The sequence below is a fragment of the Thunnus albacares genome, chromosome 11, assembly GCF_914725855.1.
Source record: "Thunnus albacares chromosome 11, fThuAlb1.1, whole genome shotgun sequence".
In the NCBI taxonomy this organism is placed as follows: domain Eukaryota; kingdom Metazoa; phylum Chordata; class Actinopteri; order Scombriformes; family Scombridae; genus Thunnus; species Thunnus albacares.
The window spans coordinates 3,130,968-3,158,694 of NC_058116.1; the positions used below are offsets into that span (position 1 = coordinate 3,130,968).

The following is a 27,727-nucleotide window of genomic DNA, read 5'->3' on the forward strand; positions in this document are numbered from 1 at the left end:
AATACAGAACTCCAGATGTTTAGAAAATGTCTTGTTTTATGAATATCTGTACCTTTCCTGGTTAATATTATATATTAACAGGACTGATAACAGTTGGGTTAAGGCCTTTTCTTTTCAATATGCTTTTTCTTGGATTGTGAATGTCTGCTGTTGTGGGCTTGTTATTCTCTGTGACACAAGGTACATGACACCAAATAAACATGTTAGAAATATTACATAGTAAATGTTACATTCCCAACAAGAAGAGTATAATGCAGTTTAGAGGAATAGCAGAAGCACACAATGCAGTTAAAAATGAAAAATGTTCTAATGTATCTGTTGATGTTGCTGCAGTGTGGCTGTGATTTGGCATCTACACATCTTCCATTTGGTCATGAAACCCCTCTAATATCAACTAATATCAAAGCAGTGCTGCAGCTCACGTTACTGTGACAATGTGCTAAAAGCAACTTCTTCAACCTTGTGTGTGTGTGTGTTAATGGGGCCAAACAGGAACACACAACATCACCTCCTGAAAAAAGACACTCCACAGATCCTGTTTTTCAAGAATTGCAAATTTCGACCCTAGAAGATAATTAAAAACAAATAGATTGAGGAATAGAAGATATAGAGTATGAGGGCTTAATTGAGAAAAAAAAAAGTGCATTAGACAGGGTGTGATATGGTCCTGAGGTCTGCATTCAAGGGTTCAAATTCAAATTCACAATGCTTCCATTTTCATCATCAGTTATCACCACTACTTTTCTGCAGCTTTGTGTTCTTAGCAAAACATGCAAAGCTCTACAACAGACCTCAAAGCATACACGTGACATGAAGGTATGTAAATTATGACACATACAAAAACACACATAGAAGAAGAGCTCCTTTAAGGTGCATGACTGTATTAGAGAAAAGCATATTTTAAAAATTAAACTTATAAAATCTGAGTGCAGAGATGCATTTTGAGCTGTTTCTCTGCTCACACCATGATATTACAGCAAGTGAGAAGATTCCCTTTTGATTTGGAGCAATGACTCTTAATTGGCATCACTTTATTTCAGAGCACAACCAACAAACCGCAGCAACTGGTGTTATTTGATAAGTGCTACTTATATTAAAATATTGTTCCCTCATAACTTTGATGGAGGTAGTTTTCCTTGATGTAAACATCATACCCTCAACCAATAAGCATACACACTCATCCTTACTTGTTGGAAGGCTGCAGAATTTAATACGATTCAGTGATAGACAGTTCACGAGCAATGGCAGGTAAAATTTAAGTATTCATGATCTAAATACTTTGCAGGCACAATTTTCATGTTGTTTGAATGTTTCATATGATCTGTAATTCCTGCCAAATACTGTAAGAGTCATATTCTTTTATCTAGATAAGGAACTTGCTAGAGTGAGGGGGACATATGTGGAAAAGGTGTCGAAAGCACTTCTTAACTAGCTCCTGGACGACATTTTAGAAGATTCAATTTTCAATTCAATTTTATATATATGGCGCCAAATCACAACAAAGGTCATCTTGGGGCACTTTTCACATAGACCGTACTCTTTAACTTACAGAGAAAGAGACCCAACAATTCCCCCATGAGCGAGCACTTGGCAACAGTGGTGAGGAAAAACTCCCCTTCAATGGGAAGAGACCTTAAGCAGAACCCGGCTCTAGGTGGGCGGCCGTCTGCTTTGACCGGTTGGGTTGAGAGAGAGAGAAGGGGGTGGGGCGGTGGATACACAGAGAAGCAGAGCAACAACAGCAACAACTACAACAATTAAAGCTGCAAGCAGCGTTGAACGGGCCTTCGCACCTTTGCGCACGTTGGGCCGCAGCGCAATCGAAGGGCTTCTGTGATGGGCATGTAGATGTCTTTAGACCCGGACTGTTTTCAGACAGTGCAAGAAGGAGATAAACATGACTTCCTTAGTCCACTATTTTGCCCGCTGCTGGGGCTGCTTTACTGAAATTTCATAGGGGGCGCTATTCAGCCAGTTTGCATCACTGATGGAATATTGTCATGTACACGTGTTCAGGCCGGGAGTCTTATCAAACATGTAAAGTTTGGTGCAGATTGGAGCATTTAAAATAAAGTTATAGCAACTTCCTCTGTCATGGCGAAACATCAAATCTCAACGGTGTGAGGATGAGAATTTTCTGCAGGGTGAGACATGGCTGCCTTGCTCACACCTGTGTCATAAAAATCATGCAAGTTTTGTGCCCATTCACTTGAATTTCAATTAATAAATTGAAAACCCTTGATGAGTTTGTGTGTAAAACAAATTCATTTCCTAATTTTCATCAAGTCTACTTTTAGTAATGTAAAGACTTTTAACTTGGGATGCACGACATTAGATTTTTGCTGATATCCGATATGCCGATATTTCCAACTCATTGTGGCCGATTGCCGATGCCGATATATGCACATATTTTTACCAGCTGGCTGAGGAGGCTATTATGCATGCAAGCATAGATTATTCTATGATCAAGAAAGACAATATATGAAGGAAAAACTTAGGAAGACTGGAGTTCAGTAGCTCAGCATTTAAGTTCTCCCCTCATATAGGCTGTAGTCTTTCTTGATCATTAGGACAATATATGATTATATGTGTAATAGTCTCCTCAGCCAAGTGGAAAAAATATGTGCATATATGAACATCAGCAATTGGCAAAAATAACAGTCCAAAAAGTAATCGTGTTCAGAGTTAAAGTGGCGTAACAAGAAAGAAAGAAACACACGAAAAACAATAGGGTCTTCACCCTTTGGGCTCAGGCCCTAATAACAATAGATACATGACTAGCAACAACAGCAGGAACAGCTGTAGAAGGACAGGAGAATGACATTCCCACATCAGCACGGTCCATGGGGTTTCCTGAGATGAGAAGAAAGGCACAAAGAACTCTGGGGAAGAAGTCAAGTTAGTAACATGTTTTAATGGTACATGAATACATACAGATAGTTTGTTGAATGATTGGGAGACAGACTCAGTGCTTGAGGACAACAGTAACAAAGCAGACATGGCACGCACACTGTGTCAAGGCTGCGCCCATCTCTGCTTTGCACTTTGAGGATTTCCTCTCAGAGACCAAAAGGCAGAGGCACTCTAACAAAACGCTTCTATCTCTTTTCAGGCCACTGAGACAGGTCAAGTGTTACATAATACAAAGTTTGTTTAACATTAAACATTATGATTGCAATGTTTTATAAGGAACTGCTTTGCTACTACAAAGTGTAGCCTTGAACTTTCTTTATACTTCATGAAAAAGTAATCAATATGCACTATTTTAAGCAGCTTTAGCAACAAATCGCACTGAGCAAGTGAAGCAAATAGTCATTATAGTTTGCATGAGATGAAAATATAGATGCACATACTGTTTTAACAATGCTCAACAGTTATGAGAAGGTCTATTCATATGCTAAACATCACATAAAAGTAGGAAAAAGAAATCTCCCTCTTCAGGTATGAAAAGCCCCCAAACAAATATATCTGGGTATTTAAATGCAGTATGTGTGGCCAGACAACACTAGAGTTGCATATGATACTGTGTTCTTTGTTATTTGGGTGAAGTGAACCTTTAACCAGCAGTTTTGCAACATTTTGGCTTTCAAAATATGCTTTGAAAGTAACAATAGGCATGGTTTATGTGTGGTTAGAATATGTGTTGTTCATCTTATATTTGATTGGTGTATTTTTATGGTTCATTTTTAATCCTTAATAGTACCCTGTTGTACTGATTTTTTAAAGTACGTTTATTGACGTAAGGCAGGAAACGGAGACCACCACCCAGTTTCCTTTACGCACCATGGATGTATAAAAAGAACTCTCCTATCTTGATACATCCATATTACGCACCCACCAGACTACAGGAAGCTGGGGGGTTTTCATGCGCAATTTTCAGACTTCAGTTTAAATAATCCAGTGATCCAAGACTTGAGCGATGGCAGGTAAGAGTTCTCGGTGTAAATGCACTTAACAAGTAACATGACTTCAAAGTTGGCGGCAATGTGAAGGCGATCAGACAAAAACTTCCATAAACTAATATTTAACGTGTGTGGTCTGTGTTACGGAGGCGGTGAGGAGGATAGGGGTTAGAGATAATATTTCTTAAACTTTCTCACTTTTACAACGAATGTCTGTCAAAGAAAAGTCTTGATGAGTCTGCATTTTGTTGAATATGCCACCTATATGCCCGCCTATTGCAAAAAGAAAGGGAAAGTAAAGAAAAGAAAACGAGATGAAATAAGAGAAACGCAACCTGTAACACTGTACAACTCTGTCATGAGGGAAGACAAAAACATTACTAGGAAGAGGGGAGGACATTTCTCTAAAGTTGATAACGTTAAAAGTAAAGTTAGGCTTTGCTGACGGCTTCCCGACATTTTGAAAAAGCCGAGAGCGAGAGAGAGAAAATTAAAAAAAAATAGAATCATCATAGTTTTCATTTTTTTCCCCAAATGTTGTCATGTATAAAAAGCCCCAAAATGAACACTGTAAGCGGACTACTTGATTACTATAAGTGAATTATTTAAACAGCATTTATAGAGAAATGATTCTATCCCATTTTTTTTGATCCATATAAGCAGTTTCCACCTTATATACATAAAGCATACAGAAACAATGCTAACACTAATAACGGCTCAAAAAAGTAATGCATCACTCACATATTCACATATATTTACTTATCACTACTTTGCAATACACTTAAATGTGCAATATATATTTGCAATATAGGCCTAATGTGTGTGTATATATATATATATATGTACACACATATATGTATTTCATCTCTTTCTTATCTTTCTATTCTCTCTCTCTCTCTTTTAATACTTGTTATTATTTATGATGTTCTCTAATTGCAACTTGAGCTCTAGGAAGCCAAATTTCACTAATTCAGTGTTGCCGTACATGTGTCAATAAAAGCTCTTGAGTCTAACTAAGGCATGACTCATGATGATTTAATTACTGTGAGTTTATGTGATTAGTTCATGTTTAATGTATCATCAATGATCATTTAATCACAGTTGCTTCATACATTCATTTATCACATTTGTTTTATTATTATGTTTGTTTAATATTATTATAAATTGTGCTGAAATATGATCAAATCACAAAGTGATTTCAGATGGTTTTCAGAATTTAAACATCCAAGCATCCTTTCATCACTGTCAGGATAAGTGACAACCCCATTTGTTAATTTTGGATATTACAGATGAACTGAAGGATTATCTGAACAATGCATTGTCACAAAGTTACCTGGTGAAAAGTTGATGTTTTTGTAAATATTTCTAATGTTCTGTCTGATTCATCATTAGCACCTTCTTTGAAACCACCGCAAGAGACAAAAATTTGAAATGTGTCATTCTTTTTTTCTTCATATTCCCTCTCCTAGACAAGGAGCTTTTCAAGATGAGGAGTAAGTTTGTGGAGAACGTGAACAGAGAACTTATTAAGCAGCTCCTGGATGACCTTCTCAAGGATGGCGTTGTGAATCGCGGAGAGAAAAATTCAATACTTGAGGACAACACAAACACAGCAGACATGGCACGCTACCTCATTGACACAGTGATGGGGAAAGGAGATGAAGCCAGCAGGAAGATGATTGCTCACCTTCAACACAGAGATTCTATGTTTTACAAAAGCCTGTCCTTGAAGTAGAGGTCGTCAACCACACTCAAACCAACCGATGATCAGGTTAGTCATTCATGAAAGCATTATCAAATATGTCACATGGTCTTAACTAATAGATTTACCTTCAGCTATTTGCCAGTAGTGGAAACATCAAGGAAAAAAATTAGTTTTGATGCAAAACTAATTAACATTAAGATGGTTTCTTGTGCATCATTTATCGAGAAATAAAATGTTTTTCTTTGAGCTTAATTTTCTTTATTAAAGTCTACTAAGTAGCTATAGTAAATTTTTTCCTGCAAATGATTATAACAATTATTTGTTTAACTTTCTTTGTGTAAATTTCCATTTTTCAGCCTTACCTTGTGACTGAAGAATCCATCAGGAGTCGTGTGGCCCTGCTCATCACCAACATAGAATTTGCTCATTTAAACAACAGAAATGGAGCAGAGAAAGACGAGCAGAATATGGAGAACCTGCTTAAAGGGTTGGGATACGAGGTGGTGAAACACACAGATCTCACTGGAAAGGTGCTTTCTCATGTTAGTGTTAATCTGTAGTTAATCTGTTTGTCTGGTTGATTGAGTGATACAGTAACTGGTATCTGACTTTTATGTGTTCTCGCAGGAGATTGATGATGCTGTAATTAAGTTCTCCAAGCGTGAAAACTTTCCTGGTGTACTGTATAACTGATACCGATGAATTATTATGAATTACACACTGCTGTTTTTATCTGTTTTAATGGCTCCACCTGAAAATGATACTTTTAGCATTTGTTATGGTGATTTCAGTCTTTAATAGATTGTAAGGAAAGACAGAGAATGGTTTGATATGTCTCTGAATTATCATTTATTCTTGTATCAGTGTATTTTGTCATTTAATCCATGATTTTCCTTTTTGTCTCCACCTAAACAAAATAAAACATTGATCTTTTAGATACAGTAAAAGGCTACTATTACTCTTTTTAACAAACTAAAAGCGCGCACACATTAAAGCATTAGTGATGTAAAAACTTAAGAGTAAGGTTTGGTCTTCATGGATATTTATCAATTTCTGTGCAAGTGCAACAACATACAGCAAAGTTAACAGTCTTAACAGCAAATAACACTCAGCACCACCAAGTGTAGCAATTAGTCATTATAGTCTGCATGAGATGAAAATATAGACATTATTGATGTAAAGCAGGAAACGGAGACCACCGCCCAGTGCTTATTACGCACCCACCAGACTACAGAGAGCTGGGGAGTTTCCATGCACAATTTGCAGACTTCAATTTAAATAATCCTGTAATCTGAGATTTGAGCAATGGCAGGTAAGAGTTCTCGGTCTAAATGCACTTTGCAAGTAACATGACTTCAAAGTTGGCGGCAATGTGAAGGCGATCAGACAAAAACTTCCATAAACTGTGTTTATCGTGTCTGGTTTGTGTTATACAGGCGGTGAGAAGGATAGGGGTTAGAGATAATATTTCTTAACCTTTTTCAGTTTTCAGTTTTCAGTTTTCCAACAAATGTCCAAAGAGCGCCGGTCAGCCCGGTTTTTATTAAAGTATCAGGTTCTGACAAAGAAGCAGACATTAAGTTAAAACATATATCACTTATGGTCTAATGATTTATGATGTGAAATTCTTTGGAGGCTTTTTTTCTACACTGTGTGAGGAGGAAGGGCACAAACCACCGCCAACCCTCCTCCCGCAATATAAAAGGGAAGTACTCATAGTTCACTATTAGTGTGTTTGACAACACATATACACACAAACCATGAAGAAATAGGTAACACTTTATAATATGAGTTAAAAAAAATGCATGATTCATGATGATTTAATGCATCATGGATTCTTGTGGCTCACTATTAATTACTGTGAGTTTGTGTGATTAGTTAATGCTTAATGGATCATCAATTATTTTCTACTTACAGTTACTTCAAGCATTCATTTATATTTATCACTTGATTGACACTTGATGACATTTGTTCATTAACCTTATCATTAAGTGTTACTGAAAGATGATTAAATCACAAATTGATTTCAGATGGTTTTCAGAATTTAAACATCCAAGCATCCTTTCATCACTGTCAGGATAAGTGATAACCCCATTTGTTAATTTTGGATATTACAGATGAACTGAAGGATCAAGTGCTTTTTATGGGTTGAGAATATTTTCCAACTTAATACACCATTTGAAGTCTGTTGGATTATCTCAACAATGTATTGTCACAAAGTTAGCTGATGAAAAATTGATGTTTTTGTAAACAATGTTTAATAATGTGATGTTAAGTTATGGTCATCATTAGCACCTTCTTTGAAATCATCTCAAGAGAATAAAATTTGTAATTTTTTTTTAAAAATTTGCTTCATATTCCCTCTTCTAGACAAGGAGCTTTTCAAGGTGAGGGTTAAGTTTGTGGAGAGGGCGAACGATGAACTTATTAATCAGCTCCTGGATGAACTTTTACATGATAGTATTGTGAATTACGGAGAGATAGACTCCATACTTGAGGAGAACATAACCACAACAGACAGGGCATGCTGCATCATTGACATAGTGAGGAAGAAAGGAGATGAAGCCAGCAGGAAGATGATTGCTCACCTTCAACACAGACATCCTGCACTTTACAAAACCCTGTGTCTGTCTTCTGGTCAACCCGCTCAGCCAGGTGAGCTGATATATTTCAAAGGTGTAGTACACAAATAGAAGAACTTCATTTTGAACAATGATGTTGTGTTTTGCCGTTGACAGCTGCAGAACCCCAGACAGAGCAGGAGTGGTCACCGACACTCATCCAAACAACTGAAGCATTCCTGAGGGAAAAATAGAATAATAAAAGTGTTAGTTATTCATTTAAGCATTATCAAATATGTCACATGGTCTTAATTGACAGATTTACCTTCAGCTATTTGCCAGTCGTGGAAACATTATGGAAAAATGTAGTTTTGATGTAAAACTAACCAACATTAAGTTGGTTTCTTGTGCATAATTTATCAAGAAATAAAATGTTTTTCTTTAAGCTACATTTTTTCTTAACTAAAGTCTACTATATACAGTACATTTTTCCTGTAAATTATCACGATAGATTTTCGTTCAACTTCGTTTAACTTTTTTCGTTTAAATTTCCATTTTTTAGATTCCATTAGGAGTCGTGTCACCATGCTAATCACTAACATAACATTTATTGATGAAAAAACAGAAATGGAGCAGATATAGACGAGCAGAACATGGAGAAACAATTTAAAGAGTTGGGATAGGAGGTGGTGAAACACACAAACCTCACTGGAAAGGTACTTTTGATTTAAAAAAACAACACATTTTCTCATGTTAGTGTAAATCAAAAGAGTTATTTTGTCTGATTGATTGAGCGATACAGTAACTGGTATCTAACTTGTATGTATGACAAAAAACAAGACATATTCCCCATTGATAACATTTATAAACACTTGGAAACAAAGAAATGTCCAGCGCTGCTGAACAAACCCAAGATCATCATCATCCAGGCCTGCAGAGGAGGTGATTCTCATCTGTTCTCACAGATACACCAAACATCAACATGTTTTTTTTTAGGGCCCACATTTAATAGCGTCATTGTTCTTCTCACTCTTTCAAGCTCTTCGAGCTCTAGTTTGAGACGAATACATTTTCATCATCAAAATGGAGATTTTTTCCTTTCATTATTGGGAATGTCTGTTGGCTCCGTGGTTTAGAACACTGTTCTCATGATCAGCTACCCCTTAGATGACAAGGTTGTGTGTTGGTTACCTGCTCACTGCAGTGCTCCTCATAATATTGCTCTCATGTACAAAGTTGCTTCACATCTTTATCCTGTACCATAATTCAATTCCACTCTAGCTCACCTTAACATTATTACCTAAAATGTGGATTGATATGCTTGTTAAAGACATCTTTTCCATTACCATATAGCATGTCTGATTAGTCCAGTGTTTCAAGCTCATGTCATTTCTGAATTCCTTTTAGATCCAAAGGTTGTGAGTTCGAGCCCTGCTTAGGGCAGAACTCAGAGGAGTTGCGGGATGAAGGAGTCCAGGTGATGTCAATCTGTTTAATGAGCTGAGCTGAGCTGAACTGCTTTTTTGTCAATTTCATGCAATTGAAATTGAGTAAACACCAAAATCTGGCCTAGTATTGTTGTGTGACATGTTAGCTCAGTAAGTCTCTCTTACAAACATGATGGTGTAGGTTCAATTCCACCCATTGCTGATTTTAATCTTGCTAGATTTTTCAATAGTGTTCAGCTTCCAGTTATGCAATCTAAATTTGCTTTCAGCAATCACATGCAATTTCTACAGAAATTGCATTTTCTAGTTCTTATTCCATCTTCCGTACGTTTTTTGCCATGTTTCAACTGCTGCATACTTTGTGCTATAAAAACCATTCAACTGTCAATCTGTGCAACTCATTCAGCAGATGTGTGCTTGTATTTTTCTGAAATGTAACATTTTTCAGCGATTTTATATAATTTTTTAAAACATTAAAATTTATAATGGCAGTCTATGGGACGAACCGTCCAACTGAGTTGGAACCTTGGTCACTTTGACACTCAACTGCTCGGAAGTCCCTTATCATACAGACGCCATTCAAACTGTAAAATGTTCACAAAACTTTGAACTTTCAAAGTTATCAGATTGTTTAGTGATATCTTTTGTAGTTTTTCAGCAATTTAAGCCCAAAGTCAGAGGTTTTTCAGACTTTTTCAGGTCTCACCAGTGTGTCATGTTATCAGGCACAGTGGAGAGCACAGATAATTTTAGACCAGTAATGTTTTTCTAAACTGCTGTCACTCCCACAATTTTAACTCCTCAAGCACATATCTTGCCTCAGTATGTTGCCACAAGCCTCCTCTCTCTCAAAATGTGAATACATTTCACATAGGACTTATGATTTTTGAGATCTGAACCTTAATTGATAGAGAGTCCCTGTCATGTTCTCATTGACTGCAATACAGTCTGCAGGATGTGTGCCCAATCACATGACACACTGGTGAGATTTGATGTCTGTTTCTTGCTGAAAAACTATAAAAGATATTACTAAACAATCTGATAACTTTGAAAATTCAAAGTTTTGTGAACATTTTATAGTTCAAAAGGCATCTGTAGGATAAGGAACGTCCGAGCAGTTGAGTGTCAAAATGACAAAGGATCCAACTCAGTTGGACATTTCGTCCCATTGACTGCCATTATAAATTTTAACATTTTAAAAAATTATATAAAATCGCTGAAACATGTTACATTCCAGAAAAATACAAGCACACATCTGCTGAATGAGCTGCATAGATTGACAGTTGAATGGTTTTTATAGCACAAAGTATGCAGCAGTTTAAAAGGGCCAAAAAACGTACGGAGGACGGAATAAGAATAAAGAGTGAGAAGAACAAAGTGTGATTGCTTTCAGCAATCACATAATAAAGAATGACTACTGTTAACTAATTAACACTAGCATAAAAAGGAACATTTTAAAAAAACAGACTACAGATTAAATTAAAGTGTATGTGTGTGTCTAGGAACCTATTCTTTGTTTCATTTTATCCTGGTTGTTTCTTCTCTCTCTCCTGTTTGCCATATTATATTTTCAGTAAAAGCACAGGCTCTGCCGCCTTTATCAGCTTGTCTTGGACTTGCCTATTAGTGCCCATTGTGTTTTCTACGCCAGAGAAAAGAGAAGGAGCCATCTGGAAGAAAATGGTCAGTAAACTGTCTTTTTAAAATTGAAATGACATCATTGATATTATTATTGTCTGTGAAAAATTCTGTCAATGCTTTGTCTGCCTTAAATCTTTTAGGTGGAGGTTCAGAGCCACCTTGTGGCTGAGGTGGTGGGTGGAGCCAAATCTAAGGCTCGGAAATCAAGCCTCAAGAATCTCAATCACCTCTGGGAGAAGGTGAGTATAGAACACACCAGCACTAAAAGACACAGGTTGACGTAAAAGGAGGATCCAGCCTGATCAGACTGAATTGTCATTTTGTTTCACTTCAGTCATTGACTTGATCTAAATCACTAAATAAATCAGAGTGTGGGGGGCGATGCAGGTCGAGAACATGTTGCTGTTGTCAAGTTGTAAAGTCCAATAACAAAAGACATACTGTATGTGATATTGGTCTATATACATACAGTACCAGTTTGGACTCACCTTCCCATTAACCTGAATGAGAAAGTGTCTCCAAACTTTTGAATGGTATTGTATTTAATCCAACTCTGATCCTAATGCATGTATTAAGGACATACGCATAATTGCTGGAAAGTTCTGACATGGTGTTGTTTTCACCAGAACCCTGGACTGGTTGATCAATACATCGGCACTCTGTTGAGCCTGGACCAGAGCCCTACTACTCTGGACATGCTGGGGGTGTGTTTAGACTTCTGCACAGCTCAGAAGGACAAAGCTACAATCAAGAAGCATAAATTGAGTTTTTTTAAGTTCGCATTTTTAGTCTGATGTTGTTGATCAGTGCATTCATATGTTTCTTTCTCAGATAGATATATTTTGTGGCTGCAATGTTCATATAACATTGTTTGCTGTTTTTCCAGAGTGCCCTGTTGGATCAGTACATCAAGTCAGTCCTTATGAGCAAGACAAAACCTCAACAGCACATTTTGGACAAAAGCGGCTCCCTGTTGCATCATGTCTCCCAATCCGAATTCAAGGAGCTGCTGCTGCCTACTCTCCAGAAGACAATGCTCCGCAGTCCAGAGAATGCCATGCAGAGTTAGATGCCTTTAGTTCCTGAGCGAAATGTTTAATATTCACCTGATTAATGCTCAGGCAGCTCTCACACACCGGCTCTAATCTCTTGTCTTATCTCTTACCAGCCATTTCTTGCCTGCTGTCCACTGTGACTCTGGATCTCAGTCAGTATGCCATGGATATCGGATAGGCCAAGTAAGACTTTAATGCATGCTAATTTCCACATAGAAAATAACAATGAATGAGAAGCTCTACTCAATGTAGCACATTTCTCTGTCTTGGTGAGGTTGTTTTGGTCCCCACCTGAGTATGATTGCTGTGCTCGGATCTGCCTAAACGAACCATATCGGGGGGGAAACAGAGATGTCAGATTCAACCAAACTAAAACATGCAGGTTAGAAAACGGCCTTAGGTTAACTCTGGTTAACTCTCTGTCTTTCTGTCTGCCTTCAGGTCTGTTCATGTCAACTCTCACCATCCTCATCCTAATTATTAATTTCCAGATTGACACCTTCTGGACTCAGGGAGTTCCCTGGTCCAAGGAGTGTCTGCCCATCTATGTGCAATTCCTGGTCAAGTTCTTCATCATCGGTGTGACTGTGCTGGTGGTAGCCGTGCCTGAAGGTCTCCCTCTGGCTGTTACCATCTCCCTGGCCTATTCAGTCAAGGTCTGTTTGTATTTAGTATTATACAGCTTGTCAGCCTGAACACATACAGCCAAATCATGTTCTTTTCCTTACCCTGATAAAAAGTCTTATTGACATTAAAATCTGTTTTCAAGAGTGACCTGGTCGAGGGGACAGGATAAAAAACACAAGCCTATGATAATCGTGTATGTGCGAAATTAAGGCCAGTTTATTACAGGGATTTTCAGTGGTAGTGTCTGCAAGGTGAATTCCTGGATATTAAATGTTCAACTGCAATTTTCTGTAGTGGTCCCAGTAATATTGGTTGTTGAGGTGTACTGAAGTAGCATATCACGACATGTTTAAGTAACATTTTGATTAAAAAAAAATGTTATAAATGCAGTTGAAAGAACAATACTGTCTACTCATATTTTAAGATATTTGATTTGAAAGTGAACTTATTTTAATTGTAATTATAACTAATTAAAACTAACTTAAATTCATCAACAGTGATCAGCTTCTGTACATTCCCAGGAGGAAGGTGCAGTTATGTTACCAGCAGCAGGTAAAACAGTAGATGTTTTAAGAGAGCTGGATACTGAATCAGACTCTACACCATGCTGAACTGATCCTAAAGTATACTGATTCAAATTTCTTAATTTATCAGAAATTCGGTTTTACAAAAATCAACCTGTACTTTTTTTTTATCCATATGATTTCATAATTGAATTTTCCTAAAAATTCTCATTAGTCTAGCGTAATTGAAACTGACATAGTTATCTGTCTAATACCATGTGTCTATTCTCATGTCATATTAATACATTTTGTACCACACACCAGTTGTACAGTTTTCACAATATTTATTGACCCTTTGGTTGGAGCAGTAAGAACCTCAAGATGAACTAATGTCCCATTTGACCCCCTCCCAGATAATCCTGGAGCATTACTATTCATTCTATGGACTGTCATTAGTAAGTTTAGGGGAAATCACCTCCGGTAATGTTGCTCTACTCATTTGTCAGAAAATGATGAAGGACAACAACCTAGTCCGCCCCCTAGAAGTCTGTGAGACGATGGGCAACGCCACGACAATCTGCTCCGACAAGACGGGCACGCTAACCATGGGAAGATGCTACAACAAGAAGGTGCCAAAGCCAGACCTGATCTCCACCAAGATCCTGGACCTTCTCGTCCTGGGCATCAGGGTCAACTGCGCCTACACCTCCAAGATTATGGTGAGCTGTAAAAATAGCTGTCCATTCAGAAAGCTTTGTGATTTAAGCATTTGACCTTTGAGAGCCGGTTGGTTTGGAGAGGTCTCATCTGATCACTGCCTCCTTGACCCACGTCAGAGATCACAGCACAGTGGAGACAGTTTCCACTACAAGAGTTAACAAGTACCAACAAGTGTTGTAACAAGTTTCTTGTCAGTCAGTTCACTGTAACTGTAACTAATATCTATTTTCAGTATCGATTAGTCTACATTTATTTTCTTGATTAATTGATTAGTCTAGTATAGAGGGTCGTCTAATGAATCTAAGGGGTCATGAGATGATTACTGCCACACAATTTTTCCCTCAGCATGTTTTTTTCTTTTTAATGTGTGATACTGCAGGGTTTTATCTCCTCAGGAAATTAAACAATGTGAGAATTAACATCAGTCTTTGCTTCACCTGCTCACAACCTGTGACAAGGGGTTTCCAACAGACATAGTCTGGCTATAAATGATCACTAGCTGAAAAGGTTGGGAACTAGTGGTCTATAAAATGAACAAAGACAGTGATAAATGTTGAAAGTCTTGTGATTAAATGTTTTGTTTTATCTGAGCAACAATTCAAAACCCAAAGATATTCAGTTTATTGTCACATAAGACAAAAAGTGGCAAATCCTCACAACTGAGAACCTGGAACCAGACAATGTTTGGTATTTTTATTTGAAAAAAGCTTAAACTATTATCAAAACAGTTGCAGATCATCTTTTCTGTCAGTTGACTAGGTTTTGGACCAGTTGTTTTGGCTCTACTCCAAAGTATTCTCAGCAGGTGTTCAGACTGAAAACAGACCTGCATTAAAAAGACATTGTCTTTGTTTTTATGGTTGTGAAATTCTGTAAAGACTGCAACATACCATCTTTATTTGTCTAACTCATCCTACTAAAGCCTCATATTAACTTTAGAATACATTTTTTACAGATTGATGGAAGTGAACTTTGTTCTCCATCTCATGCATTGAATCTCTTCACGGCCCGTATGGACAGGAAAGAATGATTACAGTGACTAAAGTAAAAACTGTGTCAGCGTGTATATATGGACATGTGATTATTGTATTAAGATAGATTAGAAAAAATGTGAACCTATACTTTAAACACTAAACTAATGTCACTTGTTTTGTTTTGTTGTTTTATTTGTTGAAAGTTGTCTCACAGCTGCTGTGTTGCTGCAGTTGTGAGTTTAATTCCCACACCTTCTGCTTCCTTCAGCCTCCAGAGAAGGAGGGCGGGTTGCCTCGCCAGGTGGGAAACAAGACTGAACGTGCCTTACTAGGACTCACCCTTGACCTGCATAAAGACTACCAGACTGTCCACAACAAGATCCCCGAGGAGAAACTGTTCAAGGTGTACACCTTTAACTCAGTAAGGAAGTCCATGAGCACTGTGCTGAAGAACCACGACGGCAGCTACTGAATGTTCAGCAAAGGGGCCTCTGAGATCCTGCTTGGGAAGTAGGTTTACTGCTGCTGATTATACAGCTCTGTGCTCAGTCAGATGACGATTACATGACCCTGTCTTGTGGTTCCAGGTGCAGTAAGATCCTGACAGCCAGCGGTGAGGCCAGAGCCTTCAAACCTCAGGACAGAGACATTTTGGTGAAGAACGTGATCAAGTCTATGGCGTCAGAGGGCCTGAGAACCATCTGCCTTGCCTACAGAGACTTCCCAGCCAATCACAGTACAACACAGCTGCAGGTTGTCCCCCTCTAACTGCCCCAGTTAATCATAGAACATCTGAGAAGGAGCTCCGTCAAACACTGTGGTCCATTTTTATTTTAAGACTCGTTTACGTAAATGTTTCTACATGTAACATCAACTCCTAAATGTGTGAAATGAATTAAGGGCTGACAGCAATCCACCTGGTAATCATGATCTGTATTTATCAAGCTTCTCAAAGGATATCCATCTGACTCTGATCGGTGCTGATATTCAGGGGCTGCAGGGACATTTTGTGAGAGAAGAGATGTTTTGGGAATGCTTGATTTATTCAATGTTTATTTGTATAGGGACAAGTATATACCATGAACTTAACACAGCATTTATAGCCTAAGCTAGTTTGCAATGCCGTCCCTAGATGGGCTTTTAAAATATATAAAACTCAACAGTAAAATACATACAGTATGAAACTGCACAAGACTCAACAATATATACACATACATTTAAGTACAAAACACAAAACTCCACAATACATATGCATACATTACAGCAAAAAAACTCAAAGTACATACAAAGCAACACAAACAACTGACAAACAAACATACCATAATGACTTGAGGCTTATTGAAAGAAACTATTTTGACGAAAGAGTAAAATGAAAAATGAATAGTTTTTACCAACCTAGTGATTGATTACAAAAGAGACCATATGCTAATAAACTTGCCTTGTAACAGTGTCATCACTATTGCTGATACAGCTCCTCAGATAATGTGCAGAGTGAAGTTAATCTGGAAAAACAAACTGCAGCCCACAGAGGGCCTTTGACATCATCACTGCCTGAGCAGTAATGTGTATTACATGCAAGATGCTGCACTATTACAGGTTTTAAAATGATGTGACTGGACAGAACTGACATGAGATCATATTTTTACATATATAAAATTGATCATAGCCATGAGTTGATCACCTTTATTATCTTTTTATACACATAAAATTTTAGCTGTTTCCTGCATTTCAGATTTTCGCACAAGGGTAATAAATCAAACCATGTGTCAGAAAACTACAAGACATTATTTCAACTTTACAGCTGGGACTGTGGCAACTTAGACATGTGACTCCCTCAGTTGTCCTTCTCCTGCTGATAGTCAGTGCAACTTTCAGCACGATTCTTAGACACTTGACAGTCCTTTCAATTAGGGCAAGCTTTTAAAAATATGTTTAAGAATATCTTGACAGCCATCGGGCTGAATGCAGCATCTCACAGCTACCAAGAACAGTCCACTAATCCTACAGATGTCTCACAGGCAACATTAAACCCCACAGAGCCAACATTTCAGCAGCAATGTTACTTTCTAGAATATAAACAGCTACAACATACCTCCATAGATTTCACCACAAGATGAAGCTGTTTATTAACTTTCATCAACACAAAGATGGACTTTCTGTCCATTAAAATGTCCAAACTGAACTCCTGCTGCGTGTGAAGCTGCTGCCATCAGTTTTTGTCAGTTTTTACATATGTTATTCACTATCTACCTGTTTTTTCTTCTGTTCTTATCAGGTACCAGAAGCCATCAGAAAGTGCCAGCGGGCCAGGGTCACTGTCCACATGGTGACCGGAGACAACATCATCACTGCCCGTGTCATCGCCTCCAAATGTGGCATCCTGCAACCTGGAGATGACTTCCTGTGTCTGGAGGGCAAAGAGTTTAACCAGCGGATTTGCAACGAGCTGGGAAAGGTCAGGCAATCACAGACTGGGCTTAAAGACAGCAGTTTTTGCCCTAAACTTGACCATAAATCTGTCCTCTGTCAATCTAACACTCTAGATTTAATGACTCCATGACCTCTCTTCTAGCACCACCCTCTGGTCAACTTTATATTTTTAGCTCCATTACTTGTAATGAAAAATCATCAGAATACTGTTTGTTCATATTGTGGCTGTAATGAACACTGAAGCCTCTAGAGGCAGTGTGTTTTTGTTTGGTAGCTCTTCAATCAAAGAGACTGAATTTCTTTCTCAGACTTGTTTTGAAGAGGCAAGTTGCCTTAAGACGTACAACAATACGAACGAGAGAAAAAGTCTGAAAAATAGCTAATTTTGTGTGGCAGACTATGTTTTTTATTAATGTCCTGCCCAGACATTTTCTGCCACCAATTTGATTCATCTCCTGACCCCTTCTGAGGATCCAGACCCACCTCTGCTTTAGGGATACTAGCAGCACTCTTTAACAGCACTTGATATTTATATCTTTTCTCTTTTTCTGCAGATTGAGCAGGAACGTATTGATAAGATTTGGCCAAAGCTGAGAGTACTTGCCTGATCTTCTCCAACAGATAAACACACTGTGGTTAAAGGTGAGACACACTTTAACCAGGTCAAAGAGGGAGGGAGGGGGGAGTCAGACAGTGAAACAACCAAGGCAAAGACAAATGGCTACTAATGATTTTCACTCACACACTGTGCAGACCTGCCAACCTGTGTGCATTTTGCGTAGCAGGTATGCATTTTGACATCAAAGTACGCTGGTACGATTTGTCACTCTAAAGTACGCAAAAAGCTGTTGACGCCTGTGAGCTCAATTCATACATCCATGGCTCAATTGTGCACGTGCAGTACTCAAGTCTAACAGCAAGAGGCAGCAGCTTGTAGCCTGCCGAAATGCAATAGAAGAAGAAGAGTTTGACCAATCATAGCACCGGATTCATTCCCCCAGCCTTCATCCAAATATCAAGCGGGGATGATCATAATTGACAAATTCGTAATGTCATTTCAAGAGACCGCAAATTGACAGCATCATGACACTGATTTTATCCCTCTCGATCCCCCTTTTCACTCCAGCTGGCTATTTCCTCAAGTGATGACACTACTTTTAACTCCTTTGTAAATGTAAACAAACTGGGGTGGATGTGGAAAGTTGAAATTATGAATTGAGTTAACATAGACCTTCCAACTTTGGGAAAATATTTAACGTTAATAACGTTAGCCTAATGTTATGTAATTTGCAAGCTAGCTTGCTTGTTCACCAGACATTTCAGGTGGCAAAGTAACGTTAGGATATATTGTCCGTGTGTCTCAAATTGTAAAAGGTGACTTTTCATAGTGTTTATTCATAATTATTGTTGCAGCCAAACCCATAACCGTAATGAGAGGAGCAGTGGCACGATGGAAAAAAGTGAGTTAATGTGCCAATAACATTACCTAGAAAGTTACCAGGAGGCATGTGTGCGCATGTGTGTGTAAAAGGCAGAATGGGCCTGTGGCCTCCTAGGGGTGTGTGTGTGTGTGTTGGCACTGTAGTCTGTAACTTTGCCTACTCCAGGAAAATGTAAAGGAAACAACTTCTCACTGCAAATTAAGTAGCCTACAATATGTAAGGAGGGATGTGATTACTTCTACAGTTTCAACAGTCATGTTCATATTCAGCCTGTATTGTCATTAGGTCATCATAGCATTAAGTAATAGCCTTCCTATAGTGAGAACTGTTGTATTAACCAGCTGTAAAATATTGATTTAATCGTAGCCACAAAAGAAATAGACTCAAATAATTAATAAATAATACAAACGCATTCTGCTAGTAGAAATGGTTCCTGTGCCTCTGAGCAGGACACAGTGCACAGTATAAATACAGAATGCAGGTTTTTATTCATGTACAGGTGTTTGTTAAACAGGTAACAGGCTGCACAGAGAATACACTGCTGCTCTGGCAGCGATAACTGAGCCTTTATTATTATTATCACAGTGCACATGTGTGCAGACACAAACTCCATCAGAAGTTTCTACAGCTGTTAAAGCCAACTGACAGCTGATCCAGCTGTGATCAGCTGGCGTCGTCATCCCAAATAGACGTTGCTTCATGTGATGCTTCAGAGGAAAGGACGTCTCATTTCTCCAAAAACATATTTCCTTGTTTCCTCTCTCCTCACTTGGTTTCCTCACTTGGTTTAAGAGACTTGGGATGCACCCAAGATGAATGTTAAACTTCCTGCTGTCAGGAAGCATTATTAAAGACCATAAAATTTAAGAAATATCAACACCAAGAGATAATACAGTGAAAATAACTCAGTTTGCGGACGACATCACAATAACAATAAAATCAGGTAACAGTATTGATCATATTTTGGAACATTTCGAAGTATACAGTCAGGCGTCAGGTGCCAAAATTAATAAAACCAAATACGTTTTGATGAAAATCAAAAACAGCGTGTAAATAATGGGTGCAGGAAAATACTGGGTGTATATATAGGAGGTGACGAGGTGGAGGCTAGGGACAGAGGGTGGAGGGAAATAATAGGGAAAGTACAGTTGGTTCTTAACCTATGGAAAGCAAGAGGGTTGACGTTGAAAGGAAAGGTAATTGTAGTTAATGCTCTGATACTGTCAAAAATCAGTCACATTTTGGAAACCTGTGAGCTGCCGCAGTAGGCACTAAAGTCGCTGTCAGCAGCAATCTCCTTCCTGTGGGGGGGAAAGGGAAATTCCATTGCTCACATATTGTTAATTGCTAAGAAAAAGGAGGGGGGGCTTAGGCTTAATTGACATCGGTGCTAAAAAAGATGCACTCAGGGTCAAAATTGTTAGACATTTTCTCAATTCGGACCGGCAATACCCCTGGGAGGACTGGTTGGCTAGTTACTTGGCAGGGAGGAGCGCGCACAGGTTGTACGCGTCTCTCTCCCCGGAAAAGCCTGTGGCAGCTTACCTGGCTTCTACCAGGAGATAATTGAGGAATGGGGCAAGATTCTGTCCCACCTCTGGCCAAAGTGCAGTACTAAAGAGCATGTGCTGCAAATACCTTTCCTAGACAGTCCGTTTTTTGTCTGTGGGGGGAGGGCCCTGACCAGCAGTCACATGTGGGCAGCTGGTCTGACCAGGGTGGAACAAATTGTGGACGGGAAGGGGTTCTTTAACCTAGAGAGGGTGTGTAAAAACCTAAAAGAAAAGAATGTACTATACAGGAAATGTTACATAAGAGAACTTGGTGAAAAATTCGAGCAAGCCCTTGACCCTGCCTGGCGGGGCTTGCTCAAGCAGAAGGAAAGAGACATTAGAGCCGCCCTTCCTCAATTTCAGTTTAAACAAGGAGGAAAAACAAAGGAACTGAAAGAAATGGTGACAAAAACCTGGTACCGGTTGCTCATCGACAAAATCAAAAGGACACTGACTGCAGAGGACCAATGGAAAGAACTATTCCCAAACAAGAAATTAAACAGTATATGGACTAATCTGGACATACCACTAATGGACAATATCACAATCAGCATGGACTACAACATCAGACACAGGAGAATCGACACAGGTATAATCTTACATCAAATCAACAAGCAAAAATACACAAGAACATGTACTGTCTGTAACAAGAACCCTGAATATCTGGCACACATATATCAAACATGCACAGCAGCACAGGTTTTTCACACATACATCAAGACAATTCTACAAAAACACTGCAACCTCCCACAGAGCAATAACACAGATTGGAACCGGACTTGGCTCTTTGGCATAACTGGAAAACACACACATTTGAACATCACTTTGATAAACACAATACTTGCAATAGCATGGAAAACACTATGCATGAGATGCAATTACACACTTTTTGAGAGCAAAACAGTAAACATCAAAAAATTCTTTCAAAATTCACTTACCGCTCACTTGCGAAGCCATATGTAATCTGCCTTCTGTGTTATTCCACATCATCCCTATACAATGCCTTGAAATACTTCTTATCTCTGCTATATTTACTCTATCCCTATGTGTTGGCATTAGAATTATTTGTGCACAATGCTCCATTCATTTTATTGTCGTCATTGAACTATATAGATCTACGTAGCAAGAAACAGTGTGTTCATTTGGGAGCTCCAGAGAGCCAGATTTCACACGTGAAAGTGATATGAATAAAAATAGGCCTACTATTAAGAATAATATTTGTTGTATCTAGTGCAGAAGCAGCTGTGGTTTGTGATAATGTGCAACAGCCAGATCTGTCCCTGTCTGCTGGTGAAGAAGACATCGAAGAGGATGCTTTACGACATGCTCACAAAGAAAAAGACTTCATTTCTCTTCTTTTTATGTAATAAAATGTAATGTAATAAAAACTGTCTCTATGTTTTTCCTGCAGATACTGTCTCATATAAAAATAGATTCCTTGGATTTTTTCTTATCACATATATTTTTGAGGTACTGAACACCTTTGCGCATAAAGATGACATTGAGGAACTTTTCAGAAAAGTAAGTTTTTCAAGTGTAAACTCTCTTCTGCATGTAAAATTTTCATATATAATAAGATACGATCTATCTAGTGGAAAGTAATATCAGCTGTGAGGCAAGAAGACCAAAGAGCAAGCACTAATGATGTTCTTGTTTTATCTGCTTTGCTTAATGTCATACACTGTTTGTTTCAACCTCGCAGGTCATGCAACGCTTTGATGATGATTTCCCCTCTGTTTCCTCATGGCACGCACACTGTGTCAAGGCCGCACCCATCTCTGCTTTGCACTTTGAGGATTTCCTCTCTGAGACCAAAAGACAGATTCATTCTAACAAAACGCTTCTATCTCTTTTCAGGCCACTGAGACAGGTCGAGTGTTACATAATACAAAGTTTGTTTAACATTAAACATTATGATTGCAATGTTTTATAAGGAACTGCTTTGCTACTACAAAGTGTAGCCTTGAACTTTCTTTATACTTCATGAAAAAGTAATCAATATGCACTATTTTAAGCAGCTTTAGCAACAAATCGCACTGAGCAAGTGAAGCAAATAGTCATTATAGTTTGCATGAGATGAAAATATAGATGCACATACTGTTTTAACAATGCTCAACAGTTATGAGAAGGTCTATTCATATGCTAAACATCACATAAAAGTAGGAAAAAGAAATCTCCCTCTTCAGGTATGAAAAGCCCCCAAACAAATATATCTGGGTATTTAAATGCAGTATGTGTGGCCAGACAACACTAGAGTTGCATATGATACTGTGTTCTTTGTTATTTGGGTGAAGTGAACCTTTAACCAGCAGTTTTGCAACATTTTGGCTTTCAAAATATGCTTTGAAAGTAACAATAGGCATGATTTATGTGTGGTTAGAATATGTGTTGTTCATCTTATATTTGATTGGTGTATTTTTATGGTTCATTTTTAATCCTTAATAGTACCCTGTTGTACTGATTTTTTAAAGTACGTTTATTGACGTAAGGCAGGAAACAGAGACCACCACCCAGTTTCCTTTACGCACCATGGATGTATAAAAAGAACTCTCCTATCTTGATACATCCATATTACGCACCCACCAGACTACAGGAAGCTGGGGGGTTTTCATGCGCAATTTTCAGACTTCAGTTTAAATAATCCAGTGATCCAAGACTTGAGCGATGGCAGGTAAGAGTTCTCGGTGTAAATGCACTTAACAAGTAACATGACTTCAAAGTTGGCGGCAATGTGAAGGCGATCAGACAAAAACTTCCATAAACTAATATTTAACGTGTGTGGTCTGTGTTACGGAGGCGGTGAGGAGGATAGGGGTTAGAGATAATATTTCTTAAACTTTCTCACTTTTACAACGAATGTCTGTCAAAGAAAAGTCTTGATGAGTCTGCATTTTGTTGAATATGCCACCTATATGCCCGCCTATTGCAAAAAGAAAGGGAAAGTAAAGAAAAGAAAACGAGATGAAATAAGAGAAACGCAACCTGTAACACTGTACAACTCTGTCATGAGGGAAGACAAAAACATTACTAGGAAGAGGGGAGGACATTTCTCTAAAGTTGATAACGTTAAAAGTAAAGTTAGGCTTTGCTGACGGCTTCCCGACATTTTGAAAAAGCCGAGAGCGAGAGAGAGAAAATTAAAAAAAAATAGAATCATCATAGTTTTCATTTTTTTCCCCAAATGTTGTCATGTATGAAAAGCCCCAAAATGAACACTGTAAGCGGACTACTTGATTACTATAAGTGAATTATTTAAACAGCATTTATAGAGAAATGATTCTATCCCAATTTTTTTGATCCATATAAGCAGTTTCCACCTTATATACATAAAGCATACAGAAACAATGCTAACACTAATAACGGCTCAAAAAAGTAATGCATCACTCACATATCCACATATATTTACTCATCACTAATGTGCAATACACTTAAATGTGCAGTATATATTTGCAATATAGGCCTAATGTGTGTGTGTATATATATATATATATATATATATATGTACACACATATATGTATTTCATCTCTTTCTTATCTCTGTATTCTCTCTCTCTCTCTTTTAATACTTGTTATTATTTATTATGTTCTCTAATTGCAACTTGAGCTCTAGGAAGCCAAATTTCACTAATTCAGTGTTGCCGTACATGTGTCAATAAAAGCTCTTGAGTCTAACTAAGGCATGACTCATGATGATTTAATTACTGTGAGTTTATGTGATTAGTTCATGTTTAATGTTTCATCAATGATCATTTAATTACAGTTGCTTCATACATTCATTTATCACATTTGTTTTATTATTATGTTTGTTTAATATTATTATAAATTGTGCTGAAATATGATCAAATCACAAAGTGATTTCAGATGGTTTTCAGAATTTAAACATCCAAGCATCCTTTCATCACTGTCAGGATAAGTGACAACCCCATTTGTTAATTTTGGATATTACAGATGAACTGAAGGATTATCTGAACAATGCATTGTCACAAAGTTACCTGGTGAAAAGTTGATGTTTTTGTAAATATTTCTAATGTTCTGTCTGATTCATCATTAGCACCTTCTTTGAAACCACCGCAAGAGACAAAAATTTGAAATGTGTCATTCTTTTTTTCTTCATATTCCCTCTCCTAGACAAGGAGCTTTTCAAGATGAGGAGTAAGTTTGTGGAGAACGTGAACAGAGAACTTATTAAGCAGCTCCTGGATGACCTTCTCAAGGATGGCGTTGTGAATCGCGGAGAGAAAAATTCAGTACTTGAGGACAACAAAAACACAGCAGACATGGCACGCTACCTCATTGACACAGTGATGGGGAAAGGAGATGAAGCCAGCAGGAAGATGATTGCTCACCTTCAACACAGAGATTCTATGTTTTACAAAAACCTGTCCTCCGAGCAGAAGTCGTCAACCACACTCAGACCAACCGATGATCAGGTTAGTCATTCATAAAAGCATTATCAAATATGTCACATGGTCTTAACTGATAGATTTACCTTCAGCTATTTGCCAGTAGTGGAAACATCAGGGAAAAAAATTAGTTTTGATGCAAAACTAATCAACATTAAGATGGTTTCTTGTGCATCATTTATTGAGAAATAAAATGTTTTTCTTTGAGCTTAATTTTCTTTATTAAAGTCTACTAAGTAGCTATAGTAAATTTTTTCCTGCAAATGATTATAACAATTTTTTGTTTAACTTTCTTTGTGTAAATTTCCATTTTTTAGCCTTACCTTGTGACTGAAGAATCCATCAGGAGTCGTGTGGCCCTGCTAATCACCAACATAAAATTTACTCATTTAAAAAACAGAAATGGAGCAGAGAAAGACGAGCAGAATATGGAGAACCTACTTAAAGAGTTGGGATACGAGGTGGTGAAACACAGAGATCTCACTGGAAAGGTGCTTTCTCATGTTAGTGTTAATCTGTAGTTAATCTGTTTGTCTGGTTGATTGAGTGATACAGTAACTGGTATCTGACTTTTATGTGTTCTCGCAGAAGTTTGATGATGCTGTAACTGAGTTCTCCAAACATCCAAAACTCAAAGAGACAGACAGTGTGTTTGTGGTTATCATGTCTCACGGGGAAATGGGAGCTGTCTGCGGTGTCGACTATAAAAAGGGGCAACCGGATGAAAAACAAGACAAATTCCCCATTGATAACATTTACAAACACTTGGGGACAGAGGAATGTCCAGCGCTGCTGAACAAACCCAAGATCATCATCATCCAGGCCTGCAGAGGAGGTGATTCTCATCTGTTCTCACATATACACCAAACATCAACATAGTTTCTGTCAGGACACAGTTGATTGTGTATTTGAATATGAAAATCTGAAAGATGCTGAAAAAAACTCTGACTCTCTGAAAAAAAGTCCTCTAATGTCTTATTTGTTGTCTTCAAATGATGAGGCTCATATACACTGTATTTAAAGTATGTCACATGTATTTCAGGAAACGATGGATCTGTGCTTGTTAGTGATAGTGCAGAAGCAGCTGTGGTTTGTGATAATGTGGAGCAGCCAGGTCTGTCCTTGTCTGCTGGTGAAGAAGACATCCAGGATGATGCTCCGGGACGTGCACACAAAGAAAAAGACTTCATTTCTCTTCTTTCTTGCACTCCTGGTGAGTCTGTCTGAAATATTATCAGATCTCATTCTAAAGCTCAGGAACATAAACATCAATAATCTGCATTGATAACAGCTAAGAGTAGTTACCTTATGTAATAAAAACTGTCTGTATGTTTTTCCTGTAGATACTGTCTCATATAGACATCCAAATAAAGGGTCTCTTCTTATCCAGTACATTGTTGAGGTGTTCTACAAATTCTGGCGTGAAAATGACATTGAGGAACTTTTCAGAAAAGTAAGTGGAAAGTAATATCAGCTCTCAGGCAACAAGACTAAAGAGAAAGCAGTCATGATGATCTTGTTTTATTTGATTGCTTAATGTCATACACTGTTTGTTTCAACCTCACAGGTGATGCGACGCTTTGAAGATCTTTTAGTCCGCACCGAGAGAGGTCAAGATACACAGATGCCAATCAAAGACAGATGCAGTTTAACAAGACACTTCTACCTCAGGCCACTGAGTCAGGCTTGAGTGTTGCTTAATGCAGTTTGTTTAACATTAAACATTATGATTGCAATGCTTTATAAGGAACTGCTTTGTTAATACAAAGTGTAGCCTTGAACTTTGTTTATACTGCATGAAAAAGTAATCTTGTCTGCTCCACAGTCAGCTGAGGCAATGTAATTAATGTGTGATGAAAATGATATGAAGAAAAATACTATTAAGAATCATATTTGTTGTATCTACATGAAATAATCAATATGTACTCTTGGTGGTAAGTGGTGAAAACTTTCTTGGTGTACTGTATAACTGCTACTGATGAATTATTATGAATTACACACTGCTGTTTTTATCTGTTTTAATGACTCCACATGAAAATGATACTTTTAGCATTTGTTATGGTGATTTCAGTCTTTAATAGATTGTAAGGAAAGACAGAGAATGGTTTGATATGTCTCTGAATTATCATTTATTCTTGTATCAGTGTATTTTGTCATTTAATCCATGATTTTCCTTTTTGTCTCCACCTAAACAAAATAAAACATTGATCTTTTAGATACAGTAAAAGGCTACTATTACTCTTTTTAACAAACTAAAAGCGCGCACACATTAAAGCATTAGTGGTGTAAAAACTTAAGAGTAAGGTTTGGTCTTCATGGATATTTATCAATTTCTGTGCAAGTGCAACAACATACAGCAAAGTTAACAGTCTTAACAGCAAATAACACTCAGCACTACCAAGTGTAGCAATTAGTCATTATAGTCTGCATGAGATGAAAATATGGACATTATTGATGTAAAGCAGGAAACGGAGACCACCGCCCAGTGCTTATTACGCACCCACCAGACTACAGGGAGCTGGGGAGTTTCCATGCGCAATTTGCAGACTTCAATTTAAATAATCCAGTAATCTGAGATTTGAGTGATGGCAGGTAAGAGTTCTCGGTCTAAATGCACTTTGCAAGTAACATGGCTTCAAAGTTGGCGGCAATGTGAAGGCGATCAGACAAAAACTTCTATAAACTGTGTTTATCGTGTCTGGTTTGTGTTATACAGGCGGTGAGAAGGATAGGGGTTAGAGATAATATTTCTTAAACTTTTTC

The 27,727-nt window shown here is 37.9% G+C and overlaps 2 protein-coding genes and 1 pseudogene across 2 annotated transcripts; all 3 read left to right on the plus strand.

Annotated features, from left to right (window-relative positions):
* Positions 1 to 3,807: 3,807 nt before the first annotated feature.
* LOC122992316 (caspase-1-A-like) lies at positions 3,808 to 6,549 on the plus strand. Its single transcript, XM_044366079.1, has 5 exons — positions 3,808 to 3,926; positions 5,372 to 5,631; positions 5,662 to 5,673; positions 5,964 to 6,137; positions 6,235 to 6,549. Exons 1-5 carry the CDS (start codon positions 3,920 to 3,922, stop codon positions 6,298 to 6,300), a joined length of 519 nt encoding a protein of 172 aa, XP_044222014.1. The 5' UTR covers positions 3,808 to 3,919; the 3' UTR covers positions 6,301 to 6,549.
* A 363-nt stretch (positions 6,550 to 6,912) lies between these two features.
* LOC122992320 lies at positions 6,913 to 15,904 on the plus strand (annotated as a pseudogene).
* A 7,217-nt stretch (positions 15,905 to 23,121) lies between these two features.
* On the plus strand, positions 23,122 to 27,078 carry LOC122992790 (caspase a-like). The gene is made up of 7 exons (XM_044366719.1): positions 23,122 to 23,232; positions 24,690 to 24,991; positions 25,282 to 25,455; positions 25,553 to 25,799; positions 26,007 to 26,177; positions 26,308 to 26,417; positions 26,532 to 27,078. The coding sequence occupies exons 1-7, from the start codon at positions 23,226 to 23,228 to the stop codon at positions 26,652 to 26,654; spliced, it is 1,134 nt and encodes a 377-aa protein (XP_044222654.1). The 5' UTR covers positions 23,122 to 23,225; the 3' UTR covers positions 26,655 to 27,078.
* Positions 27,079 to 27,727: the final 649 nt, after the last annotated feature.

Bases quoted from the DNA above. Each gene is read 5' to 3' on its own strand.
- LOC122992316 (XM_044366079.1), top strand. The intron at 6,138-6,234 runs GTGCTTTCTCAT...GTGTTCTCGCAG, and splicing joins ACACAGATCTCACTGGAAAG to GAGATTGATGATGCTGTAAT.
- LOC122992790 (XM_044366719.1), top strand. The intron at 24,992-25,281 runs GTTAGTCATTCA...TCCATTTTTTAG, and splicing joins TCAGACCAACCGATGATCAG to CCTTACCTTGTGACTGAAGA. The intron at 26,178-26,307 runs GTGAGTCTGTCT...TTTTTCCTGTAG, and splicing joins TCTTCTTTCTTGCACTCCTG to ATACTGTCTCATATAGACAT.